Genomic DNA, 18,836 nt, shown 5'->3' with positions numbered 1-18,836 from the left:
ATGGGATTATATGCAGTATTTATACCAATACATGCATATGGTATATGTGCCCTTGTGTGTATACTTTCAAACCGAAGATCCTATCAGTTCGCCGAGCTAATATATCGCTTTACCAGTGTTGCCAACTTAGGGACTCTCTCAGCCAAGGATCATAGATTACAAGGTTTGACCAATCGAAGCAAAATTGTGGTAACTATGGTTGTGTGGTAAACTATGATTGTTACCTGCATCCAAGGATTATAAATTTGCAAGCCGATTTCTGATCACTCGTTTTACATGTATTCATATACTCCTCCAATCAGTAGTTGTTCAGACGGCAACGCAGTAACATAAGCGAGAACAGTGTTGACTTTACTTCGTATATTATCAACACATTCTCAGTTTGCTTATAAACACATCCCCTGTTTCGCCAGCCTTTCATCTGATTTTGTCACCTGTAAACATCTTTTCACAAAGATAGTTGTAAGCCGACTCCGAATGGCAGATGGTTTTTTATGAGAATAGCAAAAGAAAAACGACGCTCAAACTAAAATTAATAAAGTGTATCGGAATATATCGGTTTGATTTTTATGCTGGATATGTGTTCATTCTGTAAAAACAAATATTTCTGCAGAAAATGGAGCTGCTGACTGGCTCTGCGGTTGAGATAATTATAGAAATTATATTAATATTTCGATTAGAAAAACACAGAACCGTTGCTTTCACTTTCCGTGAAGACGTCCAGGAAATTACAGTACTTTGGTAACGATATGTGATTTGAGAAGGAAAGCAGTAGAGAGAGGGACCGTGATAACTTCTCTATAAGGGTATGTGTAGCCGTAGACACAGGAACTCCAGCACGAGGGTGAATAAAAAGGGTGATTGGGGACACCTTTGTTTATAATTTTTTTTTTTTTAATTTAGATCCATATTCCAGAAGTTTAATACTCTATACATCTCTAAAACAAAAGCGTAGAAAAACTTTTGCTGCAAAAGTAACAAATTGATTTATTGCATTTAAAATAAAATTGAAAGTGCTCTACTTAATCAATCTATTTAGCTTAATGCATAAATTTAAGGCTATACTTTGTGGTCATATTGCGTTGAATTCAGTTAAAAAGGGAATTATTCCTTTCTGTAATATTAAAACTGGTGCGTTTTGAAATCGAAATGTTGGCAACACTGATTTAAAATGTACTCGTCTGCAGCAACGTTTTTCTTACTTATTTATGGTAACTGATTTTGCTCTAGGGTCAGTAGAAACAAAAGTAATTTGATTATTCAGGCGGGCGCCGTAGCCGAATGGATTGATGCGTGATTACCATTCGGAATTCACAGAGAGAACGTTGGTTCGAATCTCGGTGAAACACCAAAATTAAGAAAAACATTTTTCTTATAGCGGTCGCCCCTCGGCAGACAATGGCAAACCTCTGAGTGTATTTCTGCCATGAAAAAGCTCCTCATAAAAATATCTGCCGTTCGGAGTCGGCTTGAAACTGTAGGTCCCTCCATTTGTGGAACAACATCAAGACGCACACCACAAATAGGAGGAGGAGCTCGGCCAAACACCCAAAAAGGGTGTACGCGCCAATTATATATATATGTATTATTCAGATTATTTTTTAAAATTAATAAGATTATTTTATTTTTGTATACAAATGTATATGTAGATCAGAAATACACTTCCCTATCAACATCTTTCATGTAGGGGGATCTATCAAAAGTTCGGTTAATTTGTTGCATGATATTTTTTTCGTCGTACAATCCAATATATATGTATATTTTCCGTTAACACCGGTTGGAGCGTAGAGCAATGATCCAATGTGATCCAAAATTTCCCTCTGTACGACACGTGCGTGAATGATTTCTTGGCAGTTTTGAGAGCTCGATGGATTCCGCCATGCACTGGGAAATGGACCTAATAAGACGATAACTCAGCACTCTGGTAACAGTTGTAGGTAGGTAGGTGAAATGGCTGAAGTAGCAGTCTAGTTCTCTCCAAATTACACTAAAACGCCATTATGGAATCGAGACAGATATACGAGTATACCAAAATAAATATCCATGTCTAACCACCGATCGTCAAGAAAAGAAACGACGCAAGCAAAATTTTGAAAAGTGGGTGGTGCTACTCTCACTTTTGGATAATCGCGTGTATCTCGATAATAACTTAAGAAAACTCACCGAAATTCGTTACATGTACTACTCTTCCCCTCACTTTGATCCAACATAAATAAAACTAAATTTCTGCCCGTTTCTCAGATGATCCAAGCTATGATTCCCACTGCCTATGAGTTTGATTGGTTCCAAAAATTAACAGCCACCCAAATAAATTTTTGGTAAAAAGTGCGCGGGTATATAAAACTCTATCTGTACCGCATTTAGCCTTTCTTACTAGTTTTTTTTTGATCATTTTCACAAAGCATATGCGCCTTTTATTTACTTTTACGTATGTGTGTATATGTTTGCCTTTGGAATATTTTTGCAATGTAAGCAAAACTGTGCGAAAATAAATGCGACTTCATATTCCTTTCTTAGCACAGTAGTAAAAAAATTTAGTTTACATTTATTTTGTTTTTGCAATTTGGTAGTTTGGTGTCAAAACCAGTAGTGGAATATCCAATTTTAGTTTAAAATAATAAACTTCAGAATACCACTGTTCAATACATTGAATAAATGGAAATATAGATCATTTTACAAAAACAAAAAAAAAAAAACTTCTCAGAAAAAATAACGCCTACTCATATTTGTGGAAAAGTAAAATTTCTATATTTAATACTAATAGTTCGCATATACAATTTCGATGACTTAAGCAAAGCTAATGCAATTTGCACAAAGCGTTTTGTTCTTCCTTTCCTTTATAATTCACTTGACTTTTTATTACACTTGGGTGCTCTGGATACAATTTCTTTATTATAAATTTCATGTTTTGTGCCCTCCCTGTGATCTCACGCTTGACCTTCCAATCCCAACTATCTCTAATTGAGAGCTCGAAGTGACAGGTGGTCTAGAACCGGTGAAGCTGAGTAAAGCCGGTGGTAATTACTCGGATTTCAATGCACACACTGAGCCAAGTACGAGTTTCTTAAGCTATGCTAATTGCAGAGATGAGGACAGTTCCATCACTTCCCATACACAACCAAAACTTTGAGCTCAGTGGCTTGTAAGTTCCGGCCGTCTCGACGCTTTTAGTTTTCAGGCGGAAAACTCTGGCTGCTGTTGCTAAGAGCGTGATTATAAGAAGCTATCTGCTTGTAAATTGCAAATATGTGTGTGTATGAAATAATAAAAATATTTATAAAACAACTCGCTTAAGGATAAATAAAGAATTTTTCTCGGGATTCTAAGTTGTTTTGTCTGTTAAACAGTCAATTTGGCTCTCTTCTACAATTTCGTCACGCCAAAGTTAAGCTCTTCTCACATTGCAATGCGCACTACCTCGAATTCTATCATCCTTGCCTTTATACCTCAAACTTGTCGAAAGAAACTCTTTATTTGTTGTGAAGCCAATGGGCTTCCGATAAATACACACCTGAGTTCGTATACTTATAAAATGGGCTCGCGTTTTATTACCCCATTTGCATGTTTGTATGTATGCACCCGTATATATAGGGGGATCAATTAAGAGGAGTTTTTTTCATTTGCGTTTTTTTTACAGATCGCGCGCGAGTTGTGGCAAACTGTCATCGTGGATTTGTTGAACAGCGTTTGGCATTTCATCATGGAAAGACTCACCCCGCAACAACGTCTACAAATTGTTCAACTGTATTATGAAAATTAGCGTTCTGTGACAAACGTTTTTCGTGCGCTTAGACCGCATTATGGTCAACATAATCGGCCTGCCTTAAATACTATTCGACATAACTACCATCAACAAATTTGAATCCGAATATTCATTGGTGGATAATTCTCGACCGAATAGACCACGTCCAGCAAGAAGCATTGAGAATATAGCGGTTATAGTATTATTCACGACACGTCGAAATGCTCGAACGAGTGATTGAAAATTGGACCTTCAGAATAGACCACCTTAAGCGTAGTTGCGGCCAACATTTCAATGAAGTCATATTCAAAAAGTAAATGTCAAAGAATGTCCTTTCAAATGATAAATAAAGGTTTTGAACATAATTTACATTTTTGTTTTTTTTTAACTATTGAAAAAAGCACTTCATGATTGATCACCCTATATAAACAAAAATGTTTGCATAAGTATAATATAATAAATACTTCTTAGGATATTTAGTTTTTTTGTATTGAGTGCTCTTTCACGAAAAATGTACATGATTTGAAAGAGACGGCACCAAGGTCGCGGCCAATAACTTTACAACGAAATATCATACATAAAAATGGGCCACAAAACAAATAAATAAACAAGAACAGAACCCATCCAAAGGAGCTGATATTGCGACAAAGTACAAGAAGAGAAACTTTACCAATGATAGAGCATTCATTTGGGAAATCGCTAACATTTTATTCATTTTTTTTATTTATTATATTATAATTCACCGCTTTTATTCTATTCAGAACTCTATTAAAGTTTAAGCAGCTCAAATATTAAAAAATACATAAAAATTATAAAAATGTCATTGACGTGGTAAGGTTTACGGCAGCTGCGGTGGTTGTTTCGAGTGCTCCTTTAGGCATAGGAAAATTATCTATTATCTTCGCTACCTCTTCTGCCCGACAACAAAACGTGTAGCCCAATGTGGGTACACGCCGAAGATGGCCAAATTTGCTTTCCTTCAGCCATAAAATACTATCGCAAATATCAGTCGTACAAAATTCGGTATGATCTGGAGATTTCACCTGAAAAAGATAAAAACACAACAAATATTTACTGAATAATTTTATAAAAGTAAAATTGGTTTACGTAGGGAGAATTGTGTCCGATTACTACGAATTCCTCTGCCTTACTGGGTGAAAGTAATTTCACATATGCCCAGACGTACATTGGCGCCGTAACTTTTAAGCCATATGATTGCACTGCCAACTCCTCCGGTGGGTCGCTAGAGCTTCTTGTTATGGGCATAGTTGCGTTCCCGTAAGATCCAACAAACACCATATATTTTTCAGAATTTGCCCGTTCCTTTAAGGCATCGAGGAAAAAACGCCAATTGTTTTGGCGCAATTGGCTCCACCACATTATATTAAAAATATAAGTCCATTTATCGAGCTGTTTGCGTAACTGTTCATCTTGAAGAATGCTTTCAAAATCAAAGCTGAAAGCTCTGAAAAATGTATTTGGTTCCCTATCTCTGGAGATATTAAAAGATTGTTGACTGAAGAAAAAAGTAAAAAATCAAAAAGAACGTGGGTGTTTAATTTAGAAATATCTGGAAGTGCTAGCAATTGTTATAATAGCGAGGAGTTGAAATACTCCACGATACCTACCTCATAAAATTGAAGTAATTTTGAAGATCGTCAACCTTTTGTTCGAGTTCCACCCCCAGTTCGCTATTTACACTTTGCTAAATAAAAAGTAGAAATAACAGTTTGCAAAAACAGCTTAAATATTTCTGATGAAGCTTTTTAAATTAAGACAAAGAAATAATAAAAAAAAAACGAACTATGTTAAATATTATTCTTTAGTTAACATTGAGGAGACCGAAATTTTTAATTACTAAGAAATGATGATGAAAGAATATTTTTCCCTGGGGAAAAAATATTTCAGTATTCAATATTTCACAAAAATATAACCGCGTTGGACTTTCTACTGTTAAAAGGCTTTTGCGCTTTTACCATTACATAAAATTTTATGGAAATATTTTTACTGAGAAATATTTAGTCAAGCTTTTGGTTCAAAATGATCACATTGGGACTCATACAGCAGTTATTTATTGCGATAGTATCCAAATTCATGGTCAAGTATGTATGCAAGATTATTTTCCTCAAAAGTATGATATAATTCCACAACACCCAAAAATTTCACAAGTGGATTCTGGACTAGGATAAAAATCTAATCGTAGATTATAATCACAATTAAAAAAAAAACATTAATGGACATCAATAAAGGTCTGAGATAAGTCATGGTATTTTTATAAAATAATTTATAAAAATGTATATGCTTGGCATTTTTTCGGAAAAAAGCGATCGCAGTGCACGCATTCGAACAATATACGAGTAGAAATGTAATATTGACGCGGGCATCTTTGGCTGAGCGCCTCCTTCAAATTGTGGTGTACGCTTTGATGTTGTTCCACAAATTCAGGGAGAGAGGAACTTATAAGAAACTTTTTCACACCAGAAGTACACTCGGAGAAGAAAAAACTTTCTACCATTTGATGTTTAGTATGGCGTCATACACTTTTTGGCAAAAAATAGAAGGGGTGCTCCTAGGATAATCTCCATTTTTTTACTTTTCGCTATATTGATGGGTTTTTAACAGTTAATTTTTTCATATGTACCAGTTGTGCTAAAAATCTCAATATAACCGTGGTGAATTTTGCGACCTCACAAGATTGGATGTGAAAAAGTCACTAGTAACTCATTAACAGTGCTATAACGTGCAGAGTGTCTTACCTCGGGAGAAATCAAAATATCCTTTTTCTCGTATGCTATGTAGTTGGCATACTTCAATGCAAATGTTTCAATGTCATAGCATATCGCAAGCTTAATAATCGTTCCAATTAAGGGAATTTTTTCACCAATTCCATAGCTCAGGGCTTCATCACAATTAGGCAATTGTTTTTTGCTTTCGTAAAGGCTTGAACTAGATGACGAGGAGCAATAGATTGTATATTCTTCTGTTCTGCCAAAATCTAGTCCTCTGATCTGAATATAATTATTTTCATCACAAAAAAATGAAGCCATTTTGTGCTGATTGTGTCTCTGGTCATTGTAGCTGTTTCATGGGTAAATAAATAAATAAATAAAATTTATGGGCATAACGCAACGGAAATTTTTCTAGGATTTTAAGAATTATATTTAAATCTACTTACTTTGTTTCAACGACTATGCCACTACCGCAGTATGCCTGTATAGATTCACCCTTGTTAAGCTTTATATGGTTTTCGGTGGATCTGAAAGTGATGTTTTTTGAGCCGAATGTTTTTGAGAAAAGTGGGGACGGGTCACGCACAAATAATTGGCAGGAGTGCACTGTTTGTGCGCTGCACAAAATAATGCACAGAAAACTCAGCAGTTGAACAATCATTTTACACATTTTTAGCTTATTCGCCGCTCGAAGTCAATGCAACTGAAATTGGTGTGGACTGTAGCTGGACATTTTATAATAAACGGCAATCACTTTATTCTGTGCACAAATGCAAACATAAATACCTACATACATACGAAGCATAAACATGCCTGAGTATAATCCTGCATATGCATATATTTTTAAAATTTACATACAGTACGTTTAATAAGTGCATATAACACAGGAAATTATTGACAAGTTTTGACAATTTATTTGTTTCTTATTTGATTTTAATATTTATGAAAATATAGTTCGTTCTCCTTCAAGAACCAAAAACTAAAATTTAATCAAAATTTCAAACTTTTTAATCCGAGTTTTTAGAACAATTTCGGGTATGCATTGAATTTTGATGCTAAAGCGTAAATTTGAAGTGGTTTAAAATTCAAATGGAGTTGTGATCATTTTTTTTGCTGACTTGTATTATATTTTTCAAATGCACATTGAGCCTCTTCACACTTGCTCTTTATTTATTCATTTACTTTGATGAAAATTTGTTGATTTTTAATTTGCGCAATGTTTGAAATCAGGCTTTGTAGAACAATTGTTATAATATATTGTATTTTCTTAAGCAAATTAGTAAAATTAAATAAGAAGCAAATACATTGCCAGGACTTGTCAACAAGCCCTAGTGCTATAATTGTTGAGCGCACTGTATGTAGCTGAGCTTGCATTTTGTTGTTTATGTGCGTCGTTATGCCGACTAAGGGTTATCAATTAAATCACTGCCATCGCTTATTTGTTTTGTACCCAATGCATAAATGCTAAAGTATATTGAGTTTGCTCAGCTAATAATGGCTACTATTTTTAAGCGACTTAAAGAGGACTCTCGCATCAATACTATCAAAAGTATTTCGGCGAAGGGGTAAAGATATAAGCTATTGCCTAAACAAAGAAATATCACATTTCTTCTAAGTACAGTGTAGACCTTTTACGAAAAACATCAAATGGAATGAATGAATCGATAATATTGCTTTTTTCATAAGAGCAGATCAAAATCACGATTATGCGATTATGCGACCATGTTAATATAATTTAAGGGAACTGGCATCCTTGGCAAAATGATTGCTGAAACCAAAGAGAATTTGAATTCTATTCAATTTGCTTTTTCTAAACAGAAATCTCATCTGCCACCAATGACTTAAGTAGGATCCAGTCGTATATGAAAACTATGATGTACGATTGTATGTATGTATGTATGCATGTATTGTATGCCTTAGCCAGAAGTGTACTATGAGGTACTATTACCGGTGAAAAGAGCTGTCGTCGAAGCGCAGGAGTGCAAAAGCTTCGGATCAACTCTTTCAACACTTTCTTCAAAAGCTGCCTTGCTAGATGTGGCAATAGTCCTTGCTTTAGTTTCACATATGTTATGTATGTACAACAGAACGGTAATAAATAGAGGGTGTTCTCAGTTCGTCCATAAAAAAATGATTACTCAAATGTTTTCACTATCAAACTTATTAGTCTTAAATTTCTGTGGGATGTTGTGAGTTGTACCAGTTATACGTTACTTGTATACATGAATATTTGGATAGCAAACATGTGTACATAAACGTATAACATATTTTGTCAGAAAAGTACTGAGAATCGATCACTTGAAAAATTTATTAGAGTGTCAAAATGAAATGAAGAGCATCGGGTAAATAAAAGAAATTATTTCAGCGTTAAGCATCGTTTTCGAGGGAAAGTTTATGGATTTTGCTCCATGTTCAAGCGTCACCATGTAAAATCGTCTGCATTGTTAGGAAATATTTGCCCAAATACTCTACCGTACATACATATGTACTGGCCCATAGGTAGATATGGCAGACCATTTCTCTGATCAAAACTCAAATTACCACCTTGAGGCACCCGTTATGATCGTTAACATGCAGTAAAAGAAATTGACTGCGAGAACTAAAGGCAGTTCCAGAAAATGTGTGTGAAAATGTTGAAAATAAATGGGTTATATGGGTCACAAGTGTATCACTTCGAGAGAGGCCTACTTTAAACACATTTTTACTTATTTATTTGCGTGAAGAATAATTCTCAGTGACTTATTACACAATTAAGGCAACTAGGCACCGAGGCAATTGGAGTATAATAATACGTTCACATATAAGTAGATGATCTACTTTTTCGCGCTTAACTCAAAATCCGTAATTAAAAAGCGCGATTTCCCATACAAAATTTCTCTCCCAAAATCAGAGACTATAAAATAATCCTGGATAATAACGATACTTTTTAACATACAACCCTGTGTGTTCTGTGTTATCGATAATTATTATTACGAATGTAAGGAGAAACACCAAAAAAAACTAAATGAAATGGATGCCGGCAAAGAGAACAGGTCTGTAAACATAATTCTAATAAAATGTTTGTTAAATATTCATTCATTTTACAGAAACAAGCGTATGCCCATAAACGTATTGTCCTCTTATTACTTATTATAAAATGTAATGTAGAATTTCCCATGCATATTTCTGCCATAATTTTTTTAAACCTCAGTAAACGTCGCATACGGTTCCAACTGTTCATTACTAACAGCCAATTGCGCAATTAAATTAGCTATTCCTTCTCCTTGTATTTTCTTCATATCGTTAGTAATAATTAAAGAAAACCAAAAACACTGAAATATTCCACCAAAATAATTTCTATGAAGAAAAACCTCTCAAAGCAGTATTGACAGCTGATTGTCAATTTTTCAGGTAATCTGCCATATGTGAACGGGTAAATTAATTTGGTGGATTTATAAGTGATTAACACATATGTGAACGTATTAGGGAGCGTGTCATTATTCTTTTTACAAAATTCTGGATGATAAAATTCTGTAAATTGCAAAAAAATTCTGCTTTTTAAAATTCTGCTTTTTTAAAATTCTGCTTTTTAAAATTCTGCTTTCTAAAATTCTGCTTTTTAAAATGCTGCTTTTTAAAATTCTGCTTTCTAAAATTCTGCATGTTTAATGCGAAAAATTCTGCTTTATTCAAGTTTTGTGATTTTCGTCATACAAGAAGTAACAAAATAAACATTTAATTCATAAATATACATATAGGTATGTTTAAGCGATAACAATATTTTAGTTTAGCCAATTACAATATGTTTTGCAATTCTTTTTAAATATGTAGTGTGACTTAATTTATTTCTTTTTTTAATAATTCTTCGCAGCTGTTCGTTTTTTTTTTAGAAGAGTTCTACGCAAAAATACTGTGGATTGCGTAGCCGGAGTTGGACTGATGAGGGTTAATTTTTTGAAGCGCGGCCGAAGGCCTCCCACGCGAAAAGGAGTTCTACGCAAAAATACGGTGGATTGCGTAGCCGGAGTTGGACTGATGAGGGTTATTTTTTTGAAGCGCAGCCGAAGGGCGCCCACGCGAAAAGAAGTTCTACGCAAAAATACGGTGGATTGCGTAGCCGGAGTCGGACTGATGAGGGTTATTTTTTTAAAGCGTGGCCGAAGGCCGCCCACGCGAAAAGAAGTTCTACGGAGTCGGAGCTCTCAGAATTACTGCCGTCAGGTAGATCATTAGGATCTGAAGAAACTAAAAGAGTGTGTATTAAGTCTTCCATTGTATTCAACCTTGACACTTTTCGCGTATGGTTCAGTCTATAACTGCGAAAATCTTTATTTCTTGCCTCAAGTGTCTCTTCTGAGATCATTCCTATTGGTAGCGAAACTTTTTGAATAATATCTGCTCCGTGTATTAATATTTTATGTACAGATGGAGGCATATAAAACCAAGGATATTCGGAAACAAATAATTCTGCTGTATTCCAGGCATATATGCGAAAAGCCTCTATGTTAACTGCATACCCACATGCCATAGTACGCAAAATTATACCAAGCCTTTTTATAAGTTCTACTTTTACGTCAGTTACTGTAGAGGCTAAAATTGGATGCTGGAAAAATATTCTTGCAGTATTCCCAGTGTTTGTATTGCCTGATCCTTTCGTGGGAATGTCCACCAATATACCCATTTCTTCTTTTAGCTCAAGTTGAATCTTTCTTTTGGTTTGCTGAGCGATTTCTTTATTTTCTTCACGAATTTGCCAATTTTGTATGGGTATTCTATAGGCGATATGAATTATACTCTCAAAGCACCGTCTCCAAGCTTGAAGTGTTGACAATCCGTACTCATACAAGTGCTGCTGTGGTTGTCTCAATTGAACATTATTTAGATTATTCATCAATTTTGGTGTTGCTCCACAAATTCCACAAGCCAGCGATGATGAGCCCGCTAAAGTGTTAAAAACTTTCCCATCAATCATTGTTAAATGGAATTCATGTACTACTTCGAAAAAACTCAACTTTGTCGGAACAATGCTTACAATTTGCCTTTTAATATTACCTATCTCAACCTTAACTAACTCCGCTGACTCTTTTTCAAAAATTATTTTAATGGGTCTGCAGAACCGAGTTGAAGAAGGCCTGTTATTTTGCCATAGAACAGCGTCTCCTTTTTTAATTTGTAAAGGCACAATACATACAGCAAATAAATACTCATCAGTTATTTCACAATCAGAAGCACTAAAACGTTGACGGTAAGTGGAGTGACCACTGCTGCCGTCATAGTCCCATTTAAATATTGCTTTTATGCTGTCATTAATATTGCCTACAGTCAAAACACCTTCAAAAGATTTTGAAAATCTTTGTACTATACGTGCAACAGTATGGTCTACAACAGGCTACTGAAAGGGGGTCGCAAAGATCTGATACTTTTCAATCATTATAATTAAAATTTTAAAATTAGTATACACACTACGTACAAATATAAATACAAATAAAAATCATACAAAATACCATTGCAGTTTTATTATAACTATTTTTTGAAAAAAGTGGCAATGCAAAACTGTTATGTAGGGCCTACAAATGAAAATATGGAAGTAGCATTTAAAATAATATATACAACGCGCTCCTCGATTTTCAACTGAACGTTCGACATTGATGTCTGGCCGCCGGCGTCAGTGTTGGGCGTTATATCGCACGATCTGGGTGGCCAACTGACAGGTCCCGAACGTGAAATAAAATGTTCACCGAACTCGTCTGTCAACAAGTCTATTGTTACGAGTGCTGTGTGGCATGTGGCATCGTCTTGCTGAAACCACATGTCATGCAAGTTAAGCTCTTGCATTTTGGGCAAAAAAAGTTGGATATCATTTCACGGTAGCGCTCACCATTCACAGTTAAGTTACGATTCGCAGCTCTTTGAAGAAGTACGGTCCAATGATACCTCCAGCCCATAAACCGCACCAAACTGTGACCTTTTCTGGATACATTGATAGATCTTGCAATTCTTCTGGCTGATATTCACTCCAAAATCGACAATTCTGCCTATTTACGCACCCATTGATCCAAAAATGAGCTTCGTCGTTGAACATAATTTTTCGACTTTAAACTTTCTTAACAGAACACGCATTTTTATAATAAAATTCTATAACTTGCAAGCGTTGTTCGTTTGTAAGACGATTCATGGTTAAATTATAGATCAAACTGAAGATGTTTGATAGTGAAACAAAACACGAAACGTGCGTCAGCTGTTTAAACCAACTGTTTAAAAAGATAATATGTAGCTAAAAAATCACCTTGATTACAGTTTCAACTATATGGCATATTTAGTATGTTTGTGACGGAGTAGCGCTGTCAAAATGTGAATTTTTTTTTAACTTTAGCCAGTGACGCCACACCGAAAGAAACATTAATTTGGTATTTTTTGGACAAAAATTGGGAATTTCGCGATCTCCACCCCACACAAACATATACATATTGTATATATGATACATATAATAAAAATTTAAATGAAATTATCAAATATTGAAAGGCGAAAATAGTGAAGGAATAATTATTTATAAAGATATACATATAAAAAATATTGAAATTTTTGAATATAAAGTAAAAACTGGGTAACAAAAAACAAATTTGTAAAACAACAAAAAAATTAACAAAGATAACTTTTAATTGTTTATAGTTGAAACATTTTTTTTTGTAAAATATCACATATTGAAGAGATCACAATTTAATTATCTTCTTCTCCTAGCTTGATAAGTTGAAAACTCATTGTCCCCCGTCACATCCTCGAACCCACTTATTCCCTACTTTTGACGTTTTCGTGCTGAACAAACAGTATTGCAATATAATTTATTAGCTTAAAACGTCGACCTTCACTTCTTTATTTGAACATAAATTCCTGTAAAATAAGCTTATCGCGGCATCAACGTAAGAACAAACTAAAAGTTTTCGGCAGTTATTTTTGGCAGCCCACTATTTTCGTTTGTTATAAGCCCAGGGATTGGCAGTGCAGTCAAGTGGTCAAAAGACAAAAAATGGAAAAAAATCTGAATTTTTTATCAAAAATAATTTCGTAATATTGTTTCGACTACCCTACTAAGCGAACTTGGCTCTCCGAGACCTTTTCTTGTATTATGTCTGACGGAGATTACATTAAAGGCAGCAAAATAGATATCGATGAATATTATTCGAGAAAAATACAAAATGACCTCCCTTCTTAAACATATCTTTCCATGAAGAAATTGTAAACAATACTGAGTGTATTAAAAAGCAAATGACAGGTTATGACACATTAAATATGGCACACTTTTATTAGGTGCATAAGTGGGCGTACATCTTTCCTATGACAACTCTTAAGCATCAGAACAGAGTACCCGCCCTTTGCCGGGCAAAAGTCTACTGACGGCGAGTGTACACTCAAGGGTGCTTTTACTGTTTCCTTTGAAATGAAGGTCTACTCCAGTTTAATTTATTGTGCAGTTCAATTCTGAAGTTCCTTTCGAATTTAATGACTTTGGTGATATCACCTTTGGGTAGCTGGGTAAGTGGGAGCTGCAGCCTCAGCAATTCCATGTGTTTAGATGACGTCATACGTCGCAGCTGTATGGCACGAATGCTCAGCGCTGACATGCTCACAGAATAAATGAAAGCAAACGTCCACAATGCCAGGACATAATCATATATTGAAGAGCAGATAGTGCAATTTCGGTAAACCCCCTTTTTATAAAATTTTATAAACTACAACTTAGTACAGATGGTGATAAAATAGTTCAATATAGTGCACGAATGTGTGGCAATCAATCGCTAATTACAAGTATACAATATAAATGAGCACAGCGAACGTATTGTACCCGGTGCATATATGCTCGGGTATATTTAATTAATTAAATTAAGTTTTAAGTTCGTTTTGGAGACCTCGGTCCTTGACTTCTATTAAAATGCGGTTTCTTTAAACGGTACAAGGTGGAGTTACGGTAAGAAAATGGCCTTGGTATAGTTGAATAGTTTTTGAGAACCTCAAAACCTTATGAAGGTTTTTAATAATATAAAAAAATCTGAAAAATATAATACTGCATATGTAGCTTATTTTATGTTGATGTTAGTATTTTCCAGAGCATAAAATACCGTTTTAAAATTATTATTAATAAATACGACGAATGTGACCTCTTTTTCGATTTTACTCATTAGCGGAGTTGTAAAAGTCAACTTTGTTTTTTTTTATGCCGGGCGTTATGTATAGTTTAAACACATTTTTGCTGTTCCCAAAAAAAAAGTGTTGAAAATGTAATGCTAGGACGGAGATTTGTCACGATTGATTGGAATAGCTCAGAACCGTACTTAAAAGCCTACACCCATGTGTTGCGAGAATTGTAAAAAGCACTACTTGAAATGCATTACATCTGAGGGGGATTACTTTGGATGGGACAAATTAGATCTTGATGAAATAATGTAAATTTTTCGAGAAAATTAATACCAAGTTTTTTCCACAAAAAACCTCGTATATGTTTGGGTGATAAACAATGTGTTTACAGGGATACCGGGAAAGTCGTCCTAAAGAATGGACACGAAGAAAACTAGTCGATTGTGTTAACTCATTACTTGCATAAAACTAACTGTAATTAAAAAAACAAGTTTGCATTTTCATAGTGTTTGTTGTGATTGCTAATTTGGCGTTTTCACTTTTGTAACTTCTACGTATTCTTCAAAATTTATTCGGCATGTGAGCTTGTGGAGAAAATTGTGCGCAAAAGCAAGTAAATGGTCATTTGTCGCACAATGCCAAAGCAAAAACTTTAAATTGTTCAATGAAACCTTGTCGGTGGAACGGTGGAACAAAGGCTTGGCTGTGGAAGAAAAAAAGAATTTGCGTCGGAAACAAAAACCGAAGAATGGTACCATTATTTAAAAAAACGCTGGCCTCTTGCTTCGATATGGTGCAAAACAGTCCCGTATGTGGAAGGATTATTATTATTATTGGACGATGAAACATACGTCAAAGCAGACTTTAAACAATTTCAGGACGCTGACTTTTACACTGAAACGAAGAGAGGAGGAGTCCCAGGTGCGTTTAGGCTAAAAGTATTGGGTAAGTGTTCTAAAAAATGTTTGGTTTGCCAAGCCAACGGCCAGTGTGGTATGAAAAGCAAAACGTTATTGGACATTATAAATCAAGAAATTTACATGAAGGAGTGTTTACAAAAACGTTTGCTGCCATTCATCTATACTAATATTATAAAGAGGAAAACTTTGTTTGTTTGTTTGTTTGTAACGAATAGGCTCAAAAACTACTGGACCGATTTTAAAAATTCTTTCACCATTCGAAAACTACATTATCCACGAGTAACATGGATTACATTTTATTTTGGAAAAAAATAGGGTTCCGTAAGATATTTGGATTTTTCGGGCACAAACTGAAAAAAATCTTATATATAAAATAAAGTCAACTCTTTGTGTGTGTTCGCTAACCGGCCGTGTCTGCACCGAATTAAACCAAACTTACACACATTGTTAAGAAGGTATTGAAGATGGTTTCCGTATAGCTTGGATACCTATTGGTGGATAGGGCTCGAGATATAGGTCAAAACATGGACCCGGGTAACCTTCGGATGTGTATGTACAATATGGGTATCAAATTGAAGCTGTTGGTGAATGCTTTAGTACAGAGTATTTTTCATGCCGCTCCGTGACTGGGGTCTCGAGATATAGGTCAAAACGTGGACCCGGGTAACCTTTGGTTGTGTATGTACAATATGGGTATCAAATGAAAGCTGATGATAAGTGCTTTAATACGGGGTAATTTTCATACCTATTGATGACTAGGGTCTGGAAATATATGCCAAAACGTGGACCCGCCGTGTCTTTGAACCGAATTAAACCAAACTTACACACATTGTTAAGGAGGTATTGAAGATGGTTTCCGTATAGTTTGGATACCTATTGGTAGATAGGGTTTCGAGATATAGGTCAAAACGTGGACCCGGGTAACCTTCGGATGTGTATGTACAATATGGGTATCAAATGGAAGCTGTTGGTGAATGCTTTAGTTTAGAGTATTTCCATCCGCTCCGTGATTAGGGTCTCGAGATAGAGACCAAAACGTGGACCCTAGCATGTGTTTGTACAATATGGATATCAAATGAAAGCTGTTGATAAGTGCTTTAATACGGGGTAAGTTTCATACCTATTGATGACTAGGGTCTCGAAATATATGCCAAAACGTGGACCCGCCGTGTCTTTGAACCGAATTAAACCAAACTTACACAAATTGTTAAGTAGGTATTGAAGATGATTTCCGTATAGTTTGAATACCTATTGGTAGATAGGGTCTCGAGATATAGGTCAAAACGTGGACCCGGGTAACCTTCGGACGTGTATGTACAATATGGGTATCAAATGGAAGCTGTTGGTGAATGCTTTAGTTCAAAGTATTTTTCATGCCGCTCCGTGACTAGGGTCTCGAGATAGAGACCAAAACGTGGACCCTAGAATGTGTTTGTACAATATGGATATCAAATTGAAGCTGTTGGTGAATGCCTTAGTACAGATTATTTTTCATGCCGCTACGTGACTGGGGTCTCGAGATATAGGTCAAAACGTGGACCCGGATAACCTATGGTTGTGTATGTACAATATGCGTATCAAATGAAAGCTTTTGATAAGTGCTTTATTACAGGGTAATTTTCATACCTATTGATGACTAGGGTCTCGAAATATATGCCAAAACATGGACCCGCCGTGTCTTTGCACCAAATTAAACCAAACTTAGGCACATTGTTAAGTAAGTATTGAAAATGGGTTTCGTAAAGTTTGGTTGTAATTCGGAGCAGTGGCAACGGGTACAACGTTCTTTTGAGCCAGCCATAATGTCGCTTACTTTTTTAACGCTTGGGGCGGAACTGAACTGTCAAATTGACAGTGTGAGTTACAATGTGTCAATATTTCTTTCTGATTTGGATGCCATAAGGAAAAAACGTAAGTGGAACATGTAAAAATTGTTTGTGAATTTTTTTGGAGTGGATTTTGGAACGGTGAATAATTTCTTACGAAATTTGAGAATTTAATGTGAAATCCGAATGAAATTATGTGTTCGTGGAAAAAACAATTTTTTTCGTTTTTTTTTTTTTGAAAAATATAAATGGATAATGGTTAAAAAAGCTCCAATGCTTAATAAGACATATAAATTGAAACGAAAAATTCATGGATGATCAGGAAAAAAGACGATTGTTTCTTAGTTATTCATATGCGTTGATTTGAAATTTAAAAACAATCTTCTTTTTTCCTGATTTTCAATTTGTATTTTATATTTACTCAAAAACAAATAGAAAAACAAAAAATATTGTTTATGCCAAAGCGCTTGAATAAAAAATAAAGAAATAAATAATATGAAAACCATATATTTTCTGTTCTAAACCATATCTATTCTATTTTAGTGTGCCCAGCGAAGGGGGCCGGGTTTGCTAGTACAATAATATAAAGATTCAGTTCTATTCTGGTTCCTAGCATCGTATCATTAGGTATAGACCTAGCCGTATTGCTATGAACTGGCATGAAAATCACGGGGTAAATATTGTTTGAAAGGACCACAACTCATCAGACTGCCCACAATTGCCACCCATTTGGAAATATTGGTCAATTGCTAAAAAAAAACTGCTAAATATTAAAAAAGAAATTTAAAATGAGTAGCAGCTTGAAATGAGAGAGAGAGAAGAGAACATCAGATACCGTAACAAAAACTGATGTCCATCTAATGGGAGGAGTGAACTCTATTGTAAATGGCGCCTCAAAGAGAATTGATATGAGTTTTTCGTTTGACGTAGTACATATTAAGTACGCTTAATAAAGAAAGAAAAAATAATAAAAGAAAAATTGTTTTGATAGCTTATATAAATTTGATGTTATAACGATTTTCGCCCGACAAATATTTTTGTGTCCATCCTATAGATACTTAAGGACATTAATATTTGGACCATTTTTGTTTAATTTGGTTATAAAATGATATCCAAAACTTTACTGTTTTCGAGGTGGACGATTTTAAAGATAATTAAAAAAAAGAAATATTTGTTTTGCTGTAGGTCCACTTTTTTCAAATGATGAAATCGATTTTTTTCTGCTTTTGGTTAAAGGGCATATCAACTGATAAATATTATTATTAATTCATCCTTGATAAAGTTGTGAAACTACTATGATGACCACAAAGTACATCCTACTTCACATCAGTAAAAAATAGATTTTGTATAAAAACTATTCAGCAAATTATGTCTTTTTAGCTTTCTAAGAAGATATCTAGGACGACTCTCTCGGTAAGCCGGTTTAGATGGCCTTTAAGGGTATGGAGGGCCTATTATCGTAATTATATACATATGTACATATGTATACTTATGCATGTATTCATAGATT

At 34.9% G+C, this 18,836-nt stretch overlaps 1 protein-coding gene across 1 annotated transcript; it reads right to left on the bottom strand.

Annotated features, from left to right (window-relative positions):
- Window positions 1-4,429: 4,429 nt before the first annotated feature.
- On the bottom strand, window positions 4,430-7,194 carry LOC129245547 (uncharacterized). Its single transcript, XM_054883757.1, has 5 exons — window positions 6,918-7,194; window positions 6,499-6,820; window positions 5,371-5,447; window positions 4,850-5,258; window positions 4,430-4,785 (listed from the first exon to the last, which is right to left on the bottom strand). The coding sequence occupies exons 1-5, from the start codon at window positions 7,139-7,141 to the stop codon at window positions 4,552-4,554; spliced, it is 1,266 nt and encodes a 421-aa protein (XP_054739732.1). The 5' UTR covers window positions 7,142-7,194; the 3' UTR covers window positions 4,430-4,551.
- Window positions 7,195-18,836: the final 11,642 nt, after the last annotated feature.

This window comes from Anastrepha obliqua, chromosome 4, assembly GCF_027943255.1.
Source record: "Anastrepha obliqua isolate idAnaObli1 chromosome 4, idAnaObli1_1.0, whole genome shotgun sequence".
Classification (NCBI taxonomy): Eukaryota; Metazoa; Arthropoda; class Insecta; order Diptera; family Tephritidae; genus Anastrepha; species Anastrepha obliqua.
Note: the sequence above shows the minus strand (reverse complement) of the source record. Positions and strands in the feature narration are given on the sequence as shown.